This window comes from Paralichthys olivaceus, chromosome 11 (genome assembly GCF_024713975.1).
Source record: "Paralichthys olivaceus isolate ysfri-2021 chromosome 11, ASM2471397v2, whole genome shotgun sequence".
In the NCBI taxonomy this organism is placed as follows: domain Eukaryota; kingdom Metazoa; phylum Chordata; class Actinopteri; order Pleuronectiformes; family Paralichthyidae; genus Paralichthys; species Paralichthys olivaceus.
Window position 1 is genome coordinate 16251255 of NC_091103.1, and position 18653 is coordinate 16269907.

Sequence of the window (18653 nt, forward strand, 5' to 3'; positions counted from 1 at the left end):
AACTCTACTTATTTCTCAACATCCTTTGTCATTCGCTTGCGTTGTGGTTCCATTTTGTGGCTGTGTGATGGCGTGTTGGGACTTTATGTTTTTCGTCAAAGAGCTTGTGTGAAACGCCTCAGCCAACATAGGAAATGGCCATATGCCATATTTAAATAAACAGTCAGGCTTGGTTCCTGTGTGGCGTAAGACTGAGATTCAATGTTGTTCTTCCACAAGGAGGTGAAAAATGTGTCTGTTTATTTGTATGTTCTCAGGACTTTAACATTGTGAGTTTTTCAACATTTTCATTACTTTCTCAGAGAATAATTCATGGATCCTGATGAGAAAAGTCAGGCATGTTTAGAGGACTGATATTTATAACTCTGCAATTTCGGATGTAGTGAATTTACATCTGCTTTCATGAGGGGACTGTTGGTATCGTGATCTAGTTTTGAACATGTGTCTGATGCTGCAGGTCCTCATGTTTGCCGAGACTCAGATTTTTCCCCAGTAAATCAGTCACACTCTGTGTACAAAAAACATACAGCTTTTAATTAAATACTCCAAATCCAAAAAAAATATGCAAACAATTTCCATTTGTTCTCATTGTTTTAGTTTCTATTGCATTTGAATGGTCATATTATCCACAGCATAAAAGGCATTAATCTACATTTTAGTTATATTTTTTTTCTATCATTCACACATGGCATTGCAAACAATAAAGTGCTTTTTTTTTAGAGAGATAATCTTCTCTTTAACCAATCAAACATACACTGAGACAATACCTGCAATCCTTTCAAGACAGTGGAATTTGTCACATACATGTGCAAGTACACTTTTATACACAATTACTCAATCCCACACATGAAACTGTTTCAACCCTGCAGTTCACATACATGCTTAACTCTGTGCTTTAGAAGTGAAAAGGTTGATTGAAGTCGTCACTCTGATAAGTACTGTTTAGTAGAAAGTTGTTAACCATTCTTTCTGTGTTTTGTATGGTGATACATACAGTTTCCATCATGTTAAGAGCTGGAGAGAGCCGAGTCTCCGTGCCCACACACACTCTCAAACCCTGTTTTGACCCCCCGCCTCTGGTCGGCTCACCTCTCGTCTCAAATGTGTGAGACGTGTGTTTCAGGCCAACAGGAAGCGCTACACACCAAGGATGTAGAAAAGCTTTGGCTACATCCATATTACTACATTTTCTTCAATCTAAAACAAAGTTTGGCTAAGTTTTCAAACAACAACCGGGCCAGCAGCATTTCAGAATGTTTTGTTTTAGTGGCTCATAGTAAAACATAGTAGTGTGGATGTTGCCTTTGTGTAGTCAAGGTTCAGTTGTAAAGAAGTTGCCACTACTCAAACTTTCATGCTTTATTCTCAGGGTTTTAGTGGGACATTTTGAGGCTGTAGCAAAAGTTTTTATTTTTAAACAGATGTTGTTATAAAGTCCTGGAACAAAGCATGAAACATAATTGCTGTGCTATACAGAGTACAATTTAAGTGTAAAGTTATACTCATGCTGATTATAAAACTGTGAGTATGTCCCTGAAATGTTCAGGATTCGTGCTTTAGCCAGGACTGATTGAACAAGCAACTTTCCACTATATCATGGCTGAGAATGATTTGATGCTTTGTGGGTAAGTTCCTTTCTGTGTCTCTACACGGACACACACACACACACACACACACCCACTCACACACTTTCCCACATCATGAGACAAGGGGACCAAACACAGTCAAGGGGTAAATAAGTCTTTCACATACAACTTCATTGATTTCTACTCCTTTAAGCCCCTATTCCCCACTGTGGCCTCTGATGGATCATTTATGCATCTCGTGTTTGAATTGAAAGTGACACCAGAGCAGAGTAAAACTATGATTTCTCAACACATCACTGATAACTGAACGGGCAAAACCCCAATGAAATGAAATTAAGCAGTGTGTTTCTTTTAGTTTGTTGTCTTCATGGGTGATTCGGTGAGACTGAGCCAGTTATGAAGATGCGTTATCCACCTTTGCCACAATTCAATCCAATGCGTTGTGCTCTGTATCTGCCATATTTTTGATCAGCAGCAGGCCAATCGCATGGCAGGAAAACATGACAGCCTGTGATGTGGACATGCGAGCTGACGTTGTTAAGAGTGGCGTGGAGCTGCCGAGTTGACTGACAGTTTAACAGCGTCTCCCTTTTACGATCACAATGTCCATTAGCAGTTTTGGAAGGCACATAATATTTCAGAGTGCTCTCCACCAAACAGATGATTTATGTCCTGTTGTTTTGAGTGACAGGCACTTGAACACCTTTCTGTCCCGTTGCTATGGACACAAGCAAGAGACAAAGAGCATATTAGTCACATACAATATGAAGTGGTATCAAGTACAAGAGTGAAATGGAAATAAAACAATGACTGTGAAGAAGCTTACCCAATCTGTATTTCTCTTTAGCCTCTGCTCTCTCTTTGGCATCAAAGTACCAGACTGTGATGGCATAGCTGTAACACACAAGAGGAGGGATTGAAACAAGATCAAGACCTAGCATCTTTTGTGGATACATGACATAATTCTGGTTTGGAAGTTTTATGTCTTGTTGTTTAAGATAATGATTTGGTTTGAGTTTAATTTCCCTTGCAGTTTTTAGACTATTTACTTTGATCATTAAAGGAGACATATTGCGTTTTTTCAGTTTTTCCTTTTCAGCTATAGTGTATTATAGGTTACTTATATGTAAAAGTTGAAAAACACTGTTCCTGAAGCTACTTAAACACCTCATCAGTAGCTTGGCTGATACTTCCTAATCATTGTGATGTTATGTGACATCAAATATCCCACATCTGCCTAATGCAAGCCTAGAGGCTAGACTTGCACAACCAAGCGAGAATGGAGGCCGACATTTCTTACACATGCTGTGTTTCTTACACTAATCACAACAGAGTGGGTTAGCAGGCCAATCAGAGCAGACTGGGCAGTAAGTAATAACCAAAATTGAAATTATGATCCTGAATATAAGCATAATATGTCTCCTTTAAAATTGAGCCCAGCAGATATTTCTATCGAGAAATGGTTCTGCTGTTGAGCCTAATAAGGACCAGGAAATTTTCTGTTGACTTGTCTGTGTTAGAAAATGTGTCAATCTTTGTTATTCTGCGCTAACTGATGTTTAAATAATCGGTAAACTTAATCAAGAGTTGTCAAGAAAAAACATATATCCCCAATATACTGATCATTACTTCCACTGCATTATATTCCATTTACATTTTACATGCAAATCTGTTGGATTTTTATAAATGTTGAAAATGTAAAAATAAATTGAAATAATGGACAAAATACCTCAAAAGACATTTTAGAAGGATAATGTCTGACACAGGTAGAAAAAGAAAATCAGGTCTTGTCGTTGAGCGAACAGCAAACTGTCTGGGACAGTAAATATCTCAGGCAGCAGACAGTTAATCCCTACAGTTTCTCGTCTCTCTTGTGGGGCTGTGTTGTTTATTCCTGTCTCTCATGTCTGCGCCTCTTCAGCACGAGTCGTGCAATCGAACCTTCCTCCCCTCTCCCTCCCACCAGCCCCCTCAGGAAACACATACTTCCTGCCTGTGGCCCCACCTCGCCCCCCAGCAGTCAGGACGGGAGAGGAGAGGAGATGCAGGAGTGAAAGGACATGTGTCCTCAATGGACTGTTAAGGGTTGTAATGTTACTTTGTGTGAGGAGGTTTATCTCAGAGAGAGTAAACAAGTATCTACAATACAACCTTTGAAATCAATTCTAATTCTACCTGTTTTTGACTGGATGTATTAACAAGAATGCAAACATCACTGACAATATGGAAGAGTGTGTGTTGCGAGAATTTGCTGTTCTGTCTGGTTGTGTTGCACTGCACTGCTGTACAGACAATACAAGAGTCACTAACCGAGTGGCATAGGCTGGTTTGACTTCATGCGGGTTCCTGCGGTCGGACCAGAAGATGAGCAGTCGGTCAAACAGAGGTTCGATGTTGGCGACCACATTTTTACCTTCAGGGTAGATCTGCAACAACCCTCCTTGTTTCTACAAAGGGAAATACACACAAAACACACAACAGGGTAAGCAACAGAGAATTGTCGTAATTACCTGAGGTTGAGAGTGTGTAGTTTTTTACATTTTCTTGTGCCGCTGAGCATTTTCGGGTTTTATCAATTCATAAACATATAATTAACCAAATGGCTTTATGATTTGAAGATTCTCTGAGCTGAAACACTGAAGAGTATAAACTGTAATAATATCAAGTGCTCATTTAAATAATGTGTTCATCAGGTGTTTTAAGACTGCAATGATCCATATTTATACAAATCTAAATCTAAATAAATTATATAAATTATCATCTTAAGTATTGATATAAATGTAAATTGAATTGATATTGATAATAAACATACCTTCACATCCCAGTTCTTGTTAAGATAGTAGATACATGTGATGCAGCGACCATCGCCCTTAGGATTGTCAACATGGCGGACATACCCCGCCCCGTTACCTGGGTAACAGGCAACCATTGCCTAAAAACAGAAGAAATGGGAATATTAATTGTGCATTTGACAAACTCTGACCGTGAAAAAACATTTTACGCAGCACCACAAAAACAGTTTTGACAACACAACTTAAGTTATTTATCATCTTTACCAGAAGAATGGGCTTTAATAAAAAGTGAATTGCGTCATAATGTATTTGACGAGCTGAGAAAGGAAAGTGCAGCCATTGAGTATTTAAAGGTTCAGTGTGTAGAATTTAGTGGTGAATCTGCATGTTGCAGCTGAATACCTCTCACCTTGCCCTCCCCTTCCAAACATAAAAAAAACCTGTGTTAGCCTGTAAAAAACATGGCAGCCTCCGTAGAGAGGACCCCCTCCCCATGTAAATATAAAATATTTAAATATAAAGGGGCAATTCTAGGGTAAAGAAACAACAATCCGTACAATTTAGATGAAACACACTATTGAGATCCCTTTCACCTTAATCTTACACACTGGACCTTTAAGAGCTACAGGTGACCAATCAGAAATAGGGCTGAACGATGGCTATATATAATACTCAGATTAAAAAATGTCTGTCAGTCAATATTGATAATTATCTCTATAAATGTCACAATTTAATTTCTTTCTGATTGAAGGTTGTGGTTTTAAACTCCTTAAACACTACAAATCCAAGGTACATCAATGATTTGTTATATCTCCTCACTGTGCTTACACAATGCATAAGCAATATATCGATACATAATAAACTTTTATTTTATTCCTATCTATGAAAATATATATATTGCAAAAATTATTGATATTGCTTTATTGCCCAGCCCTAATTAGAAATTCAGTCAGCACAAGGGAAGATTAAAAAAATTAATCTGGTCTACATTTCTTCTTTCGTCAAACACCTCTTGCAATTTTGCTTTCTCACTGCTCCATAGCACTATTTCTCCAGGTGGACAACTTGTCTATTCAGCATCTCATTCCATAATGTGATTTGTGAAACACAGTCATGAGAGGAAGCAGCAGAGAAATGCGTCAGCGTTCAACTCCAGCTACCAAATGATCTGCAGCTATAGTCCTATATCCATGTTCAAACAATATATGCCTGACGTCTATGTGTTGGAGGGTTGGAGGCTGAGCAGTGGGAGTGTTTGTGTGAGTCTTAACCACAGGAACATGCTCCTGTATCTGCTTTAAACCGCCTCCACCGGCCGGAGCAAGGAAAGTGTAGAGGTGATTCACTCACTGACTGACATCAGCCTGAGAGAGATTGGAGGATACTGTCACTGCCTTGACTTATTTTGTTCTGCTTGGGAGGCAAACGTTACATCGTCAGACGTGACTTCATCACTTCAGCTCAGCTCTGGGACACTCACTCATCACTAACAGGTTCTGCTCTGCTGCACTATTGATTTAACTCGTCTGAAACCATCATTTAAGCTCTGGTACGACACTGTGAGAGTCTTCACCCCCCGAGGAAAGCAAAGAGCGCTCCTCACACAGATTTCTGAGACAAACGCTCCTGTCCCTGCGTTGTTTGTGGAATAAAAGTGACCGGTCAGTTTTGTTTGGCTGTATTCAGAGGGCACGCTGCACCTCCTCCCTCTCCTCCTCCCTTCCCTCCTCGTTCACAGCCAGGCGAGTTCGGTCGGATCGCGTGTGACTCTGCTCAGTCATTGTCAGCTCTCATTACCGACCAACGCTCGCAGTCAGAGCTCATTAACCTCTCGACCTTTTTGTGCTCCAGGCTTCAACTGAAAACCAGACGTGCTGCGTCAAAATGAACATTTCAACACACACAGACAAATAAAGAAAAATATGTGTATCTGCATAATGATCATTAGAAACATCTATATAATCTATATGATGTGATTTCTAGTGATTAGAGGTTGTCAAAGTAAATCAGCTGATCACATTGTGAGCCAGTTAATATTTTTGTAGAACTTTTGTGACTATAGAAGCATTTCATAATTCAGGATTTTTTTAGGGAAGGACACATAATAACCTGACTAGAAAAGCAGCAGCGCTCACACAAGGCAAAGTAGGTGACAGTGAGCAAAGAGAGATGAATGTAGATAAGGTAGGTTTCAGATTCTTTAAAAAAGGGGCACCTGCTGCTCACCTTGTAGAATGGGCAACACTTTTTAAAATAAGGAGCTTGAGCCCTCCAGCAGCCGCAGGATAAGGTCCAATCAACAAAGGCAAAATTGCCCCAAAATTGGCTTTGCAAATGACTTACGAGGGTGGAAATGCACCTAACACATTTATTACCCCTCACAGATGCATTAAATGCAGTATGATGAGTAACACTGACAGTGAACATGTGTTGGTTTCCATTCACCTCTTTTTGAGTTGAAATGACAAAGAGCAGAAATGCAAAATATCTCTCAGTATAGAGACAAATAGAAAAGAAAAAATATCTGATAGTGTGATTTCTGCCAATGTTTTTTAACTATATTATTACTGTATTATGGGGATATTAGATTATTTTAAATAGGGCTGAGCAATAAATGGTAAATGATCTGTATTTATATAGTGTTTTTCGAGTCTTGATGACAACTCAAAGCACTTTACAGCAAAGTTTAACATTCACACAAACACATTCATACAGAGCATCTTTGTGCCGCACTTTCTCTTCAATTTGAGGTTCAGTATCTTACCTAAGGACACTTCAGCATGCGAAATGGGGAAGAAGAGAATCAAACCGCCAACTACCGCTCTAACCCCTGAGTCAATCAGATTATGCCGATATTTTGTATCGATAGCAAAAGTTCAATTTCATCATAATTTAATGATTTAATGTTCGACCTCAGACTTGTAAAATGTTTTGCTGTTTATCAAGTGTTTGTGATACTCTGCTCATAAAGGAGCAGAATGATGATCAAAGAAATGATAATGTGACATTAATCATCAGATTATTAATATCGACTGACATGTAAATATTTTATCTTGATATAATTTTTGGACATATCACCCAGCACTCATGTCTGACTCTCCCAGTAGCACTATGGGTTAACATGCCAGCTATCATTTATCAGAGTTGATATAGTGGTGGACACTTTATTATTTGACTATAAATATTTTTGTTTATATTCAAGGCGGAGTTTTCAGACACAAGACAGACACATAATTTATTATTACTTTTATAAAATTTGTTCTAAACCAGAAATATAATTTGATAAACACCAACACTGTTTCACTCTCCTTCACACACACACAGAAGCACAGCGTGACACAGCACGTCTCGATCCTATCTGCCATGTCTGTCGTTTCTGCTCTTCTCCCTCCTTCATCTCTGCTGAGATCTATGCCCACAGTACGTTCAAGTCTAATTGGCATCAACCTCCTGTCTGCCAGGCACCGGCATTAACGGCCTAATGGCAGCGCCGGGGCAGATACCCGCACTGTCAAGGTGATGGCCCGGGAGCGCAGAGCAATTTGTTCCGGGCAAGAACAAAAAACAAACGAGGGATAATGGTGGAGAGAAGAGAGTGGGTTGATAAGGCTGAACAAATACAGGCACTAGAAGAAGGGAGAAAGAGCATAGGGGTGTGTGGGGGAAGGAGCAGGGGTTAAAACAGAAATGAGGATGTTTTGCTGGTGGACTGGGTTGATAGTGAGAAAAACTGTGAAAACTTGAAACCTAGAAGCAGGTTAACAGTACATTTGCATAATTTCACCATAGAAACTACTGCTACATTTAAGAGTTTGCTCAGATAAAAGGTCTTTGTAAGCTATAGACTGTTTAAAGATATAGGGCTGGTTATTTGTATTTGATACACTTTTTATCTTGTTGGAATCCTGAATAAATAAAGTTGTCTGGACAAGCTCCATTACATCATTCAAATCTAATGAAATGATTGGCCAGCATACCTGTCTGTCTCTAATCCACGTGCCTGCTCTTGCTCTCACTGCACATGACCTGAGGTAGCCGGAGAGACGCTGAAGTAGAGCCGGTAGAAGTTAGCAAGCGAGTAACGGAAAAATCATCTTCCAGTAGTTCTCAGTCAGAGCACGTTCGAGTGTTTTAAGAGTGCAGCGTCCATGAGAGGGCTGATGGGGGGGTTGGGATGTTTCAGTTGGATTTATTCAAACTGTTGCCTGCTCTTGCTAGCTTTTCCAGGATTACCATCCCTAGCTTTAAGACTCTAAATCATTTATAGCTTTAACTAGAATGTCACTTAGCCCTGCAGAGGCCCAGCAGTCCCTTTAAATTCAATCGAACAGCACAATATTTCACACACTCATAGATATCACTTCCCTAAATAAAACAGATTTTTTTTCATCAAGATCCATGAATCATTATCTATCTCGCAATGTTCAAGATAATGAAAAAAAATCCTGGATCCACTCCCTGATCTGGATCTGACCCTGAATATGACAAATATCAAATGTTTCCACCACGTTTTATGTTAATCCATGCAGTAGTTTTTCTGTAATCCTTATAAACAAAAGCACTGTGATCAAAATGCATCAGGAGGAACAGGGGATGCCCCTGATCACAACTTTTCAGAGAAGCAGAGGTATTTATGCATCAGTAAAATGTGCATCTTAAGGGCTTCAATAAGAAAATACTTTATTCGTTTATTTTTTATACATCTGAGAAGTAATTTGTTAGATCCAATCAGATCAAAAGTCATCAATATGACCAGAATAAAAGAATGAGACGAAACAGTATTTTCCTCAAGAAAAAACTTAACACATAATGAAATATCACAGCCCTGAGAGATTGTGGTTTATTGTAAACTTGCAAAGTCAGTGAGTGTGAAATCTTCTTTCAGGACACCGGGCGTTTACCATCTCTGGGGTTGAAACCAGCTGAGTCACTAATTGTCAGGCAGCACATTCACAAGCAGTTCATTTCACTTCATTTCCACAGCTGATTAGTCATAAGTGAACTGGACAATAGGGTGTGACCAAAATTAGGATCAACGATTATTAAGCAAGGGTGATAAAGGTCTTGATGATTGAAACAGAATTATGAGGAAAATGCATTGTCACTCCCAGTGTGCATCTGTGCCGTCCTTCCTGGTTCATCATTTGCCAAATATTCAGTGAGATTCTGCTTCTATGTGTGTGTGTGTGTGTGTGTCTGACATTCTGAAGTCATACGCGTACCTCCATTTAAATATTTGCTGATCATTTTCACTGACTAATATATTATATGGCCCTTATTTCTTATGTGCACATTAAAAAAGATTGGAAAATGTTCTCTGCTCTTATGAGATCATAATGACTCTCATTATGCATGAGTCATCACTTTAGTTCGGGCATTGTTTGTGTGTGCGCGCAATATTTTATACACATACTTTGTATTTTCTGATACGAGATTAATGAAATTATTTATTTAGATTCATAGAAAATGAATAGATCTTGTATAGATGTATATTAAAGCTTTATATGATGCACACAATGTGAATGTGCGTCAATATTACATAACAGTGGAAACAAATATTACATCAAAAGGAAGACGTGGTGACAAAGAACGTACAGTATACTATCCTAATCCTAACCAACCCCAGCAGCCATGAAGTCACAAATCATGTCATTACATCATCATGGAAGCAAATATTAAGCAGCGATGATTATATGACCGTCTTCATGTTTAAACACTGGTCTGTTTTACCCTCTGTATTGTTTCAGTGGAAACTAAATGAATACCACAAGGCTACATTTATCTGTCCATCTATCCTGCACATCCAGACGAGCTAGCTCTCCTGCTGTATTGTGTGTGTGTGTGTGTGTGACTTCTGACTCCTGCCTGCATGGTGGCACTGCCGAGCTCTATGTGGGCCATCTGAGGACACGCCGCTGCAGCAGACATACTCACTATGACGAAGCTCCTGCTGCAGCGGCCCTCCTCGCTCTTGCTCAACTCTGTCCTCCCACTCCTCGCTCCCTATCCCCCACCTCCTCCTTCTTCATGCACCTTATTTCCATCTATGCACAAATACAAGACTTTCCCAACCACCACCTTGCACCATGTTAACACTGTAATCATTTCTAGGCTGTAGAAACTTGCTGCTGCAGCCCACAAAGAGGAGTTAGACTCTGGTGGTGAGGCATTATTTTGGGCATTGCCTTCCCCTCTCTTTTTCTCTCCATCTCTTTTATACACAATGCGCAGCTCTGTGTTACCAAGGTAACGGCAGGGAAATATTTTGTCCAAGTAGCAAACAAGGGGGTTGATAAGACAAAGAAGAAAGGGAGTGAAGTAAAGGATAGCGGGGAAAGGAAAAAGAGATTAGATTAAGTGGTATGACGGGAAATGATGTCATGAAAAAATCAGGTTTAGGGGATAATTTTCATTAGACAAAGAGGAGGACGGAAAAGACGCAGTGACCTTCCATCGAGCTGCGCACACTCCATCACCTTATCTATCACTACGCCCGTCTCCTGCACTCCTCCACACGAACACCCAGCCAGAACATTTTGTGCTGTATAACAGTGAACTTTATTTAATGTATCAAGGGCAAATCAACTGATCTGGTAAATAGATAATTGCTGTGTGGTCATTTAACATTTTTACCAGGTAATCACACAGCTACTCACCACCATGCCAAATAATGAGTGAATGAATAACCTTTTCGGCAATAAACACAACATTGTATCCTGGAGACTGAAGTAGTGTAACCTTAAACTTTCTATAAAACCAGAACAAATTAACTTATTATAAAACTGTCCCATCACTATTTCTATGCATTTGTCTTGACAGTTTTTTGACCTCATAAAAGCACCTAGCCAAGTGAAACAATAATAATATACATCTTAAAGGTGCAGTGTGTAAAATTTAGGTGTAAGGGATCTATTAGCAGAAATTTAATGTAGAATAATCCTCATGATGTTTTCACTAGTTCATTTCATCTAAATTGTATGAATTGTAGTTTTTTTTACCCCAGAGGCCCTTTATATTCAAATACTTTATATTTACATCGAGGGGACCCTCTCTACAGAGGCCGCCATGTTTTTTACATTAGTGCAGACTGAACAAACTAAACACCTTTTGACTTTTTATGACAATTAAAGGCTACCACAGGTTCTTTTTCATGATTGGAAGGAGAGTGAGGTGAGGGGTGTTCAGCTGCAACATGCAATTTCAACATTAGATATCACAAAATTCTACACACTGTACCTTTAAATCCACTAAGGCACAACCACCCCCCTATGAAACCACATTTAAATTCACTAGATCTACAGTTTTATTTGATTCTGCACCAAATTATTTATATAGTGCCTGATTTTTTTTATGCCTGAGGATCCATTAATTATTCTGGGAGAAATCAATGACAATGTTGATTTTACCCTATCTCTCAAGGATTAAAGGAAGTGAAAAAAAATTACAGGATCTGTCCCCGATCCAAGACAAAATTTAAGACCTGAAAATTAGACAGAAATCAGACTGAAATGCTTTTATTTAATCAGAGCTCCGGCTGCAGCACGACTTTGACCTGACAGCAGCACAGTCAGCCCACGAAGGCTGCTGATGTAGAGACCAACAGCCCCATTTTAAAACCTGCCTATAGCTTATGTAAATGACTAGACGTGCGGAGAGGGCAAGGTGCAACGTTTCACAAGGGGTGAACAAGGCCTTCGGGACATTACATTAGAAGAGGGGGGAAATAACTGTGGATGATTTTATCAATCATTGGAAAAGGAACACACAACCTACAGATGATGGGAAATAGTTTGAGACAAATTCTCGTCTGGATCTGTACTTTAAATCTCGACTGAACAAGGGGTCTGTAGACACACTGAGGACATGTTGGGTAAGTGTATAATAAAAGTTTTACTTAAAAAATACAGTATAAATACAGCCACTAACACACAGAAAGGATTTTCCTCTTAGTGATTCTCCATGTTGCAGGGGAAAGTGGGAGATGGCACAAACAGATTCAGGATGGAGAATAAACCAGACTCCAGACTCAGGCCACTGACATTACCTGACTCAGATAACCCAGGACTGTGTTAACAGGAGGGGAAGGGTGGGACTGTCTATGTCCTGGACACAATGTCCACAACTCTGTCCAGGACAGTGGAAATAATTGCCTGGCAGGTCGTCTGCGGACTTCAACAAAAAGGGATTTAAGTGGTTATGACCTTAAGAGTTTAGAGTCTGAACTGGTGTACACACAACTTTCATTGAAAAAAATATCTTCCTCTAGAGGAGAACACAAAAATGACTAGAAATGCTCAAACCAGCTGACGGGCCAGTAGGTGGCTATAAAGTCTGCATCAACAATCCATCAAACACCAGAGAACAAAGCTGAGGTCCAAGTAATAAACAGACGACAGGGCAGGCATCTATGAATGCAGTGCAGTACAGCTCCATTTAGCTGCAAACTTGTAAATAGACCCAGCAGTGCTAACGACATGTATAGAAACCGGTATATAATTGATGTTGTTGTTTCTGGCACATGTTCATTACACAAGATGGCACTCATGAAGTAAGCTGTGACATCCATTCTACTTGTAAACTGGAGTTTCTGAAAATCTGCACTTTAGGGGACAAATCCCTGTTTTAGAGATTTAAACGGACGTGAGTCTCAGACACAGAGGAAAAGGTTTGTTTCTACAAAATATCCACATTAGAGCGAACAGGGTCTGAGGTATGTAGTGCAGTCACAGTGAAATAAAAGAATAAACATTAGCAGCTTACATGGCATGGGTTTAAGAGATAAAGGAAACAAACAAGCAAAAACACACTAGTGCTGTGTGTGTGCAAAGGTCAAAGTAGCGATAGAACAATTCTTCAAAGGCTGAGTTATATAGATGACCGAGGAGATACCAACCCAAAGTTTATCGTTTTTCTCTCCTGGGTAAAAGTGGTATGAAGGCAGGCACAGACGCAGATCTACACCCAGATACTCCCTCATGTGCCAGAAACAAGCAGAGCTCATCCTGACATCCTACCTGACACTCGGTGTACTCTCCCACTGTAGTATGAGTGTGTGTGTGTGTGTGTGTGTGTGTGTGTGTGTGTGTGTGTGTGTGTGCGTGCATGCGTGTGTGTTTTGCCTGCCTGTTTGTTGGCATTAGAGAGGCAAAGAGGGAACAGACCAGATAATGACACAACCCGGCCACATGCTCAAAATTCGATGATGTCGTCAGCCTGACACTGCCACCTGTTTTCTGTGGCGTTGAAAACAAAGCCCCTGTCTCACACGCTCTCACCCATCTCCCCACCCTGGGCCTCCTCTCACCTTGGTGCGTCCATTGATGACACAGTCACCCAGCTGTCCATTGGCAGCGCTGTACATGACGGCCTCATCAATGTGAGCCATCAGCGCCGTGATGCTCTCGCAGCCGGGCTCGTGTCTCTCCACCCAGGCGATCTGGTCTCCCCGGATGTTCCCTGAGGGGATGCTCCTCTGGCTCACCAGCTGCCCGCCCTGAAATTTCCCACTGTGGTTTAGGACCTCCACCTCCTCCAGGACCCTGTCGCCCAGCTGAAGGCCCAGGAAGTTGTCCTTCACGCAGATGCCATAGTATTTCATGCAAGGGACGATGTACTGCTGGGCTATGCGCTCAGCCGACCAGCCGGCCCCTGTAGGAGGTGGTGTGGTCGGGATGCAATTGGCCTCGATCGGGGAGCTCTTGCTGGGTGCAGAGGGCGAGCCCAAGGAGGCCACCTTGAGTCCATTGTGCTGGTTAGTGTGAAGGGCAGGAGAGGTGAAGGGAGACTTGGGGGGGACACAGTGCACATGACTGATCATTTGGTTGCAATGGGAACTGTTGCTGCTGTTGATGGTGGCTGTGAGTGGAGCGACTGCTCGTGCCACCCTGGGGGCCTCTAGAGATACGTGGGCCACGCTTCCCTCTGCCAACCGTCTCCTCTTTATATCCAGATCTCTGGGGGCAAACACAGGACAAACAGAGCCCCCTGACCCCAGTGACCCCACCACCACACCATTAAGAGTCTCCATGTCCCGGTTCTCTCCACCCCTCCGTTTCTGTGGGAGCACTTGTCTGACTTTCAGGTCACTGTTGACCCTCCTCGTCCCTAAAGGGCACTTCTCATGAGCAGTCCAGTCCCCGTTCTCCCCCAGAAAAGCCCTGCTGGTGAACTGGTAAACGAGGTCCCCAGTTGCACCCGCCAACCCCTTCATCTGCGGCGGGTAACCGCTCGGTGTGTGCGCCGTGACGCCTGCGTGGCTGCCCTCCACGGTGGCGGAGGGAGACACCACCCCGGCGTTGTAGAGCGGCACGCCGGTCTTGCACTGCTTCGTCGGCGCGGTGATCCCAGGTGAGTCGGTCTGAGAGGCCAGACCCGCGAGGAGCTCCGCGGCGGTGGGGCTGCCGACCGGCGGCGCGCAGAAGCCTTTCAGCCCCATGTCCTCCTGGTACGCGCGGTGGATTTCTACTGGTGCTCGGCCGCTCGTCCTCCCCTGGTGCTGGTGCTGGTTCTGCTGCTGCGGGGCTGAGGCTGCGACTGATCCGCGGGAGGAGCTTGGGTTTAAAAGGTACGTGTGTCCCAAGCTCTCCATTTCATCTCGTCATGTGCTGGGTGCGCACGTAGCTCACGTCCTCGCCTCATTTTCTGGCTGAGCAGCTGAGCCACACAGCGGAGAGGAGAAGTTTCATGTCCGAGTCCAAACACACTTGTTCCCCACTTAACCAATTTAGTCTCATTCAACCCACTGGAGCTGCTGGGTGTTTATTTGTGTCCAGCTTCTAAACATCTGGGTGCTGTGTCTTAGATCTGTGGAGAGTAAGAGGAGATATGTTAGCCATAATAATAACACAGTCAATAAAACTATCGTGTTTTATGATGTAAAACGCCTGCGATGTAATTATATACAAATACTGAAAACATGTCAAAAGTACGGAGGATAAACAATCATCAACAATCACAAAATATTAGATGTTAAAATAATCATAAGGTATTAAATACATATATTGAATTGCTTTCTTTTCTAATATCTAATATTTATTTCATATCCAAAGCTGATTTTTAATGAATAAGAAAATGACTCACTTTTACTGTATATTTAAACCCAAACATTAATACTACAATCATAAACATCACTACTTTAAATACACTCTTACATAATTATAATTACACATTTAAATACTTGTACTGTAGCAGCCCAGCTCCCTCCATAACAAGAGAAAATAAAATCACACAAAATGATTAATTCAGTGCAGATGCACATTTCAGAATACGCAGGAAATTGATTTACGTAAAAAAATAAAATAATAATAATCAAAGTGAAATTGGCATCCCCTGTTCTTACCTACGTGCGCCTGCAGCAACGCAAATCCTCCGTGAGTGTACGTGACAGGCTGAGAGTACGCATGTTATTTCCGGGATTGCCCGTGCGTGCGTGTGCGTGGTGCGGTGCGTCCCATCCAGTTCTCTTGTCGGTTATAAATAATATGGAGGCGGAGGAGGAGGCTGACGGTGCCCCGACACGTTACACCTGACAGCGGGACGCAGGGAGGGAGAGCGACCCACCGGAGCCACGCGAAGTCCCTGAGACCACCACACTGCTCTCCCCGGTGTGTCGCTGAGAGCGTGTGCTCCTCTCTTCACCTCCTACTCGCTCTTCACTCTTCGCTCCTCCTCCTCCTCATGCCCCCTCTCTCGCTCTCTCTCTCTCTTCACTCTCTCCTGTCATTTACGCGCAAGCAAGTCACGTGATCACTTCCACTACACACACACACACACACACACACACACACACACACACACACACACACACACACACACACACACACACACACACACACACACTCACACACTCACAGTCTCACGATGGCCCAGGATCAGGTTTATTATCAGGGTTCGGTTTTTAGACATAGGATGAATTTGCTTTTGATGTTTGGAACAAAACAAACATATTAAGTCAAAAGAAACAGGGGGAGGGGGAGGTCAAGCAAATTGAGACGCAGAAATACTAGCAAGATAAAGACAGGAATGTAAAGTGAAAAGCTACACAATAAAATGTTAATAATGTGCAATATAATACAGATTGTGCAGAAGATGAGCAAGGTATGGAAGTAGTTGGTGGTGGGGGGTTTCAGTGAGGGTCTCCATCAATGTTGATAAGCCCAAAAACTGCAGAGTGAAAGACACTTCTCTTATTATCTGACATTTTGGTCCTGCTTATGTACCATTATCAGTGTATTTATTCATTTATTTACTTTATGCATAATGAGCATTATACTAAAAGTATATGTGCAATGTCAGCATTAAAGGACCAGCAATATGGAGCCACTGCAGCCCAACAGGCCTGCAGTAACCTCAATGTTCTGCAGTAGTGGAGTGAGTACATTCAGACACATTAAAAAAAAAACTCTGCTCTGTTTTTATGAATTAACGTGATTAAATTGTGCAATTCCAAAGTTCAAGTTTAAAGTTTTATTTATCATGTGCAAGTTAGCACAGGGTCCACAGTACAATGGAAGCTGTTGGATGAAACAAGTCAGCTCAACAGTGCAATAAGCACAATAATACATTTTGAAAAAGTCCTGAGGTGCCTGCACAAAGCCGACAAACTGAAAACACTGCCATCTTTATTACGTAAAGATATCTTATGTATCTCAAAGTCTCAAATCCAAAGCAAAATAAAACTGGATCAAACTACACTGGTGGGATATGTTTGCTTCAATACTCCCAAAGAATAAATGAGGGCTTCTTTTAGGATTTTTTTTATTCAGCCAATTCAGAAAAACAAGAGTGGATTTTGTTTTTGATATATATAATTCACATATATATATATATATAAAATATGGGATTCTCCACACTTTCAAATGTCCAGGTGAGAGCCTCTGGATTATAGAAATTTGGGAGAATCCAATGTGAGAACAGCAGACGATGTTGTAAACGTGTCTGTGAGAGAACCTGCCGGTGTGATGTGCATATGTGAAAAGCAAATTCTGGGTAAAGTCTGCACCGAATTCTCGGGACTTTAACCGCAGGTCTAACTGAAAACTGCTTCTGTTTTGTGGTTTGTGTTCTTAGTGTCTTCATGCTTTGGCTAAATAGTTTTTACCTGTACTTAAAAGTAAAGTTTAATCTTCATTGAACTTTATCAATTTGTATTTCACACGTTTGTATATTATTTCGCCATTTATATCAGTGTTGTGAGTATGGAGGTTTTGATGTGTACATTGCCGAACATATGATGTCAGACATATTCCAGCTAGGACACTAAACAATACTTAAACTCGACACATCATTGTCCACATATATGTTTGGGTAGCAGGAGGAAGTAGGGCAATGTGCTGTGATAAAGCCAGACCAGGGGTTAGAGTGCTGGATTAGCGCCTCACCAACAGGGATTAGGCCCAGAGAGTATTGACACAAGGTTTGCACACTACATCCATCCCTCGCTTCCACTGCAGCCGTGTCTCAGCCTATAGTTGGAGCTGTGGAGCACTGGGGACTCTCACACATGTGACCAGGTATGCATCTAAGTATGCTATTTGTGTAAGTGAGGATACAATGGCATTTTAATAAAACAACTCATTGGCTTGAGTCATCACCCATAGTGAGGTTTTAGCTGCACAGTACAAAGAGCAGTAAATATATAGTTTGATATTTTGGACAAAATGTCGTGTTGCCAAGAGTGTTGAAGTCTTGTCATCACTGTGAGAAACTACAGGTGAGTTAATTCAAGTCATCCACCGATTTACAGAAGGTCACACATGCAGTTACTTCTCCCATTTTTATTTTTGTAATGTTCTTTACTTTGGCATTAGTCGGCTCCTTCTACTGACTCGTACAGGACACCACTGCATGGACACTAATGTGCACCAAAACACACGCATACCTTTTGCTCCTGTACTTGCCAACTTGCCTGTTACATTCTGCATTGATTACAAAACTCTACTCATCACTTTCAAAGCAATAAATGGCCTTGCTCCAAACTACATGAAGTACTTTTTAATCCCCTTCATGTGCCTGAGCGTTAGATCTGTGGATGCAGCTCTGCTGGTTGTTCCCAGATCACGGCTGGTGACCAAGGGTGAGCGGGCCTTTTTTGTTTCAGTTTCATCTATTGGGATCAGACAGACGACAATCTTATTATTTTGTGTTTTATTCCCATCCATTGTAATGAAGTGATTATCTTTCACTTGCCTTTGTTGCTATCAAGCACTTTGTAACTTTAAGAAAAGTTCTACATGAATGAAGTTTATTATTATTATTAAATTAGAGATTGGCTGTT

At 41.5% G+C, this 18653-nt stretch overlaps 1 protein-coding gene across 2 annotated transcripts; it reads right to left on the minus strand.

Annotated features, from left to right (window-relative positions):
- Window positions 1-513: 513 nt before the first annotated feature.
- On the minus strand, window positions 514-16080 carry egln2 (egl-9 family hypoxia-inducible factor 2). 2 transcript variants are annotated; one of them, XM_020088480.2, is made up of 6 exons: window positions 15717-16080; window positions 13683-15181; window positions 4399-4518; window positions 3897-4033; window positions 2413-2480; window positions 514-2304 (listed from the first exon to the last, which is right to left on the minus strand). In XM_020088480.2, exons 2-6 carry the CDS (start codon window positions 14964-14966, stop codon window positions 2252-2254), a joined length of 1662 nt encoding a protein of 553 aa, XP_019944039.2. In that variant the 5' UTR covers window positions 14967-15181; window positions 15717-16080; the 3' UTR covers window positions 514-2251. The 2 variants fall into 2 exon arrangements, with proteins under 2 accessions (XP_019944039.2, XP_019944040.2); XM_020088481.2 differs by having other exon boundaries at window positions 15721-16068.
- Window positions 16081-18653: the final 2573 nt, after the last annotated feature.